Genomic DNA, 4,340 nt, shown 5'->3' with positions numbered 1-4,340 from the left:
AATCATGGGAGAACAGAAGGGCAGTGTTCGCACAGGGAGATAGCTTAAGGGGCGGGAGTGCCTGAGAGGGAAGGGCACAAGGAAGAAATAATTATGGGGAGGAAGTGGGAGGGGAGCTGTTACATTGTGGAGAATTGCAGTTAATGTCACACAAAATGTGTATGAACTGCTGTATGGAAAATGAATTTGCCCTGTAAACTTTCACCCAAATCACAATAAAAATTTAAAAATAAAAGACATGGTCCTTCCTGCCCCGGCAGGTGAGCCTTCTCTGCCAGCTGCTCCAGCACAGGTGGACACACAAAGCCTGCCAGGTGGCTGACCTGACTGTCCCCTCGGGTGCTTGGGTGCTGGCTGAATGAGACACTGGACCTGATAACTTCCTTACACCCTGACCCTGTTTACTTTCCTCCTACGTCCTTCCTGCTGCCTGGAAGGTGTGTGCGATGACTAGAGCTCTGGCAGCCATTCTGGATCATGAGAGGTGACAGGGCGTGAATTATGTCAAAAATATGTTGGCGTCCTGACTTCAGTCCCTCGGAATGTGGCATTGTTTGAAACAGTGTCATTACAGATGGAATTACTTTTGTGAACATGAGGTCATACTGGAGTATGATGGGCCCCATGATTCACAGCAGTGGGTGTGGTTTGAGCTTTGCTTCCCTGAAGATTGACAGCCTTGGAGACCCTGTGGGCAGTTCCATTCTGTCCTCTAGGGGTGCTGTGGGTCAGAATAGATTCCAGGGCAGTGGGTTTGGGTTGGGCTTTGTTTCTGTAAAGATGACAGCCTTGGAGACCCTGTGGGCAGTTCCACTCTGTCCTCTAGGGGCGCTGTGCGTAGGAATTGACTCCAGGGAAGGGGGTTTGGGTTGGTGTCCTAAACAGAACAAGAGACAAGAGAGTCAAGGGCCCCAGCAGAGCTGGGAGGGAGGGAGGGAAAGGCCCCCCCCAGACCTTTCCCTCCCATAGAGGAGGCCAGGCCTTGTTCCAAGGGCTGGTGCATCTTTATTGAAGCTGGGGGCTGAGCAGTAGAAGGAGCCCTTCTAAGGCTCCTGGGCTGTAGGTGTGGCAGGGGCCAGGCAGCCCAGGGTGCAGGTCAGAACCAAAGCCCAAAATGGGATCAGAGGGAGATTCTGTCCTCGTACATGGCCAGCAGCAGCAGGATGGTCCAGCCACCCAGCAGGCCCAAGTTGTGCAGGGAGAAGAGCAGCCAGGGCCTCTGGTCTCGCACGTGCAGCATGGCGGGAAGCTGGGGAGCAGAGGGGCCTGGTCAGCCGCCAGCTCGGGCCCCACGGTCCGTGCCCAGCCATGAGTCCCGGGCCAGACCCACCCCACCCGCTGCTGCCCCACCTCACCATGTCGCACAGTGCCACGTAGAGGAAGAGGCCGATGGCCACCGCCAGGATCCAGGCCTGGCTGTCCTCACCAACATCGGCTGCCAGCGCCACAAAGAGGCCAGCAAAGGCCGTGAGCGATGAGGCCAGGTTCAGCAGCAGCGCGTGGCGCACAGACAGCCCCGCATGCAGCAGGGCTGCAAAGTCCCCTAGGGGAGGAGAGGGGCTCAGGCCAAGGATGCCCCGCCCCACCCCCAGGTGGACCCTGCCCTTCCCTCCCCAGAGGCCCAGCCCCAGGTATGCCCCCATTTTGGGCTGCCCCAGGTACCCCCTACCTTGCCCCAGGCCAGCCCTGCCCCACAACGCTCACCCAGCTCATGAGGCAGCTCGTGGCAGAACACAGCCAGCGAGGTGGCAAGTCCAGCCCTCCAGGAGGATGCGAAGGCGGCACCTACCGCCAGCCCATCAGCGAAGTTGTGCACGGCATCGCCCAGTGTGATCACGTAGGGCAGCAGGCGCAAATCTGTGGGAGCACGGCTGGGCTGGTCCGTGCTCACGGGGACCCCATCCCCAGGCCCGCCCTCCCACCTCCCAAGCCTGCAGTCCACACCAAACAGCACTCGGCTGGCCAGCCCAGGTGCCAATACCCCTAGGCCTCCCAAGTGCTTACTTACTTGAGTTCAGTTTCCGAGGCTCCTGGCCCAGCAGGTCTGGGCTTTCCACGGCCACCTGGAGGGGGGTCCATGTACATGAGCCTGGGGCAGGGGAGGTGAGTAGGGGTGGGGGCAGGTCCCCAGAGCAGCACTGGAGGCCAGGGTAGTAGGTCACCGGGTGGGGCGGGCCTTAGCCTTAAGGTGCAGGCTCACCAGGTCGGCCTGCGAGCCCTCCTGGGGCTGTCTGGAAGGCTGAGGCTGGCTGGGCTTCAGCTGCAGGGACATGCTGTGGCTGTGGCCATGGCTGCAGGACCTGCCCTTCTCCAGATCCTGCGGGGACAGCAGCTCAGGCCCTCCACTCCCCATCTCTGCCCACCTGTCCTTCTACCCATCCACTCCAAGGGCCCAGCCGAGCCTGACCTCCAGGTTCTGGGGCAGCAGCAGGTTGAAAAGGTTCTCCAACAGGAAGAAGGCATAGAGGCCGCCAAGCACAGCCAGGAGGCGCCAGGTAGACTGGAGACTGAGACCCTCCTCGTCGTGGCTGTGCAGCCCCAGCACCTGGGGGAGGAGGCGCTGGGTCAGAGGGCATCTCAGGGCCCCCCTTTTCCCCACCTGTGGACCCCATGCCCTGGGAGAGGATGGGGAGGGGGGAATCCTGTGAGGGGGTCAGGGCCAACCTGGGGCGTCAGGTGCAGGAGGGCGTCACCAGTGAGCGCGCCCACGGCCATGCTGAGGAAGGTCTGGATGGTGTAGTGGGTGATGACAGGGCAGCCCGTGCAGGCCAGCAGCGCAAGGCCCAGCACCGACAGCAGGCAGATGAGCAGTGTGGCCAGCGAGCTGTACAGGTACTCTGGAGGGGGTGGGAGTGAGGGCCAGGGGAGGGCACCTGAGGCCAGGCCTCTGCTCACAGTGATCCTCCTGCTGAAAGCTCTTTCCCTCTTTCCTCCTTGTCCTTCTCTCCAGAGCCTCCTTCTACCCCCAGTCCCTCCCACCCTTCCCCAGGGCTCATGACCCCTCTGTCTACTCAGTGTCTTCTCCCCACCACCCACTTCTCCCAAGCGGGCAACACTGCCCATGCTGCCAGCACCCCAGCATGGCCGGGTAGGCACAGCTGGGGTAGGGCACTCACTCTCCACCTGGCTGAGCTGATCCTGGGTGGAGAGCCTGTGTTGGGGGCTACAGGCCCCGCTCAGCTGCTGCTGAAGCAGGGCAGGGCTGAGTTGGGCCCAGGCCTCGGGGGCAACCCCGGCCTCCTCTGACAGCCCATACACGGCCATCACGTCCCCGGGGCTCAGGCACACCTGGGTGACAGGGTGGGATGTCAGGGGCTGTGAAGAGTTATGGAGCCCACCTTCCCAGGACCCCTGCCCACAGTGTGCTCACCGTGTCCCACACGCTGGAGCTGCTGTTGGGGGTGGCAAGGGGCACAGGGCCCTGGTGGTTGTGGCTCCCCATGGCCCCTCTGCCCAGGTGGCTGTGGCCACTGTGGTCTTCATGATCCTGGAATCCGTGAGCCTCTGCCTCTCCACCCACCCCTAGGTGCTGCATCAAGGTGGCCAGCTCTGACAGAAGGACACAGCCGATGGCCGTCACACATCAGCATGGGCCCGGATTTGGCCTCCCGCACCACTGGCCCTGGGCCTCACCAGACAGCGTGATGTTGGGGGCCTCACTGGTATGCTGCCGGAATACAAAATCCACGAAGTACTGCGGGGTGGGCAGGGCGTGGAAGCAGGCACCACCCTGGACATGGTCTAGGAGGGCAGCCAGGGCCAGGCCGGGACCCCCAGGACCTTCTGCCTCCACGGCCTCCTCCAGCAGCTGAGGCACTTCCACACAGGCCTTGGTGTAAAAGGGTAGATCCACCCTCAGGGCCTGCCACTCCCTGAACACCCCAAGCCTCTCCCCAGCATCTGCGCTGAGATCCCTGCTGCCTCAGACCTCTTCTGGCTTCCGCACCACCTCCTCCCACTCCCCCACCCCCAGCTGGCTGCTTCCTCCGGCTTCAGGCCTCCAGGCACCCCCTGCAGCCCACAGGTCCTGGGAAGGCCCCTCCCGGCTGTTATCTGGGGCAATCTTTCTCCCCTGGAGACTCCCCTAAACCAAAAACCAAATTCACTGCCACCAAGTCGATCTCAACTCATAATGACCCCTCGGGTTTCCGAGGCGGTATCTCTACGGAAGCAGATTGCTCAACCTTCCTTCCGAGGAGTGGCTGGTGGGTTTGAACAGCCAGGCTTCTGGTTAGTAATCAAGCGCCTTAGGCACTACACTACCAGAGCTCCTTGGAGCCTCCCTTGTTGTTGTTGTTGTTAAGTGCCGTCGAGTCGGCCCGACTCATAGCGACCCCTCC

General features: G+C 61.6%; 1 protein-coding gene across 1 annotated transcript in view; it reads right to left on the bottom strand.

Moving 5' to 3' along the window:
• Positions 1–1,120: 1,120 nt before the first annotated feature.
• SLC39A4 (solute carrier family 39 member 4) overlaps positions 1,121–4,340 on the bottom strand; it is a 4,378-nt gene continuing 1,158 nt past the window's right edge. Inside the window, exons 3-12 of the mRNA XM_007956106.1 lie at positions 3,634–3,829; positions 3,371–3,549; positions 3,117–3,288; positions 2,665–2,837; positions 2,408–2,545; positions 2,201–2,317; positions 2,009–2,063; positions 1,705–1,857; positions 1,356–1,543; positions 1,121–1,249 (exon numbers count right to left, since the gene is read on the bottom strand). Of these exons, the coding sequence (XP_007954297.1) occupies positions 1,121–1,249; positions 1,356–1,543; positions 1,705–1,857; positions 2,009–2,063; positions 2,201–2,317; positions 2,408–2,545; positions 2,665–2,837; positions 3,117–3,288; positions 3,371–3,549; positions 3,634–3,829 (1,500 nt within the window). The remainder of the gene's footprint in view (positions 1,250–1,355; positions 1,544–1,704; positions 1,858–2,008; positions 2,064–2,200; positions 2,318–2,407; positions 2,546–2,664; positions 2,838–3,116; positions 3,289–3,370; positions 3,550–3,633; positions 3,830–4,340) is intronic.

Source organism: Orycteropus afer, unplaced genomic scaffold (assembly GCF_000298275.1).
Source record: "Orycteropus afer afer isolate SDZICR_OR568_19922 unplaced genomic scaffold, OryAfe1.0 scaffold00574, whole genome shotgun sequence".
NCBI lineage: Eukaryota > Metazoa > Chordata > Mammalia > Tubulidentata > Orycteropodidae > Orycteropus > Orycteropus afer.
The sequence above is the reverse complement of the archived record's forward strand: the minus strand, read 5'-3'. Positions and strand labels throughout refer to the sequence as shown.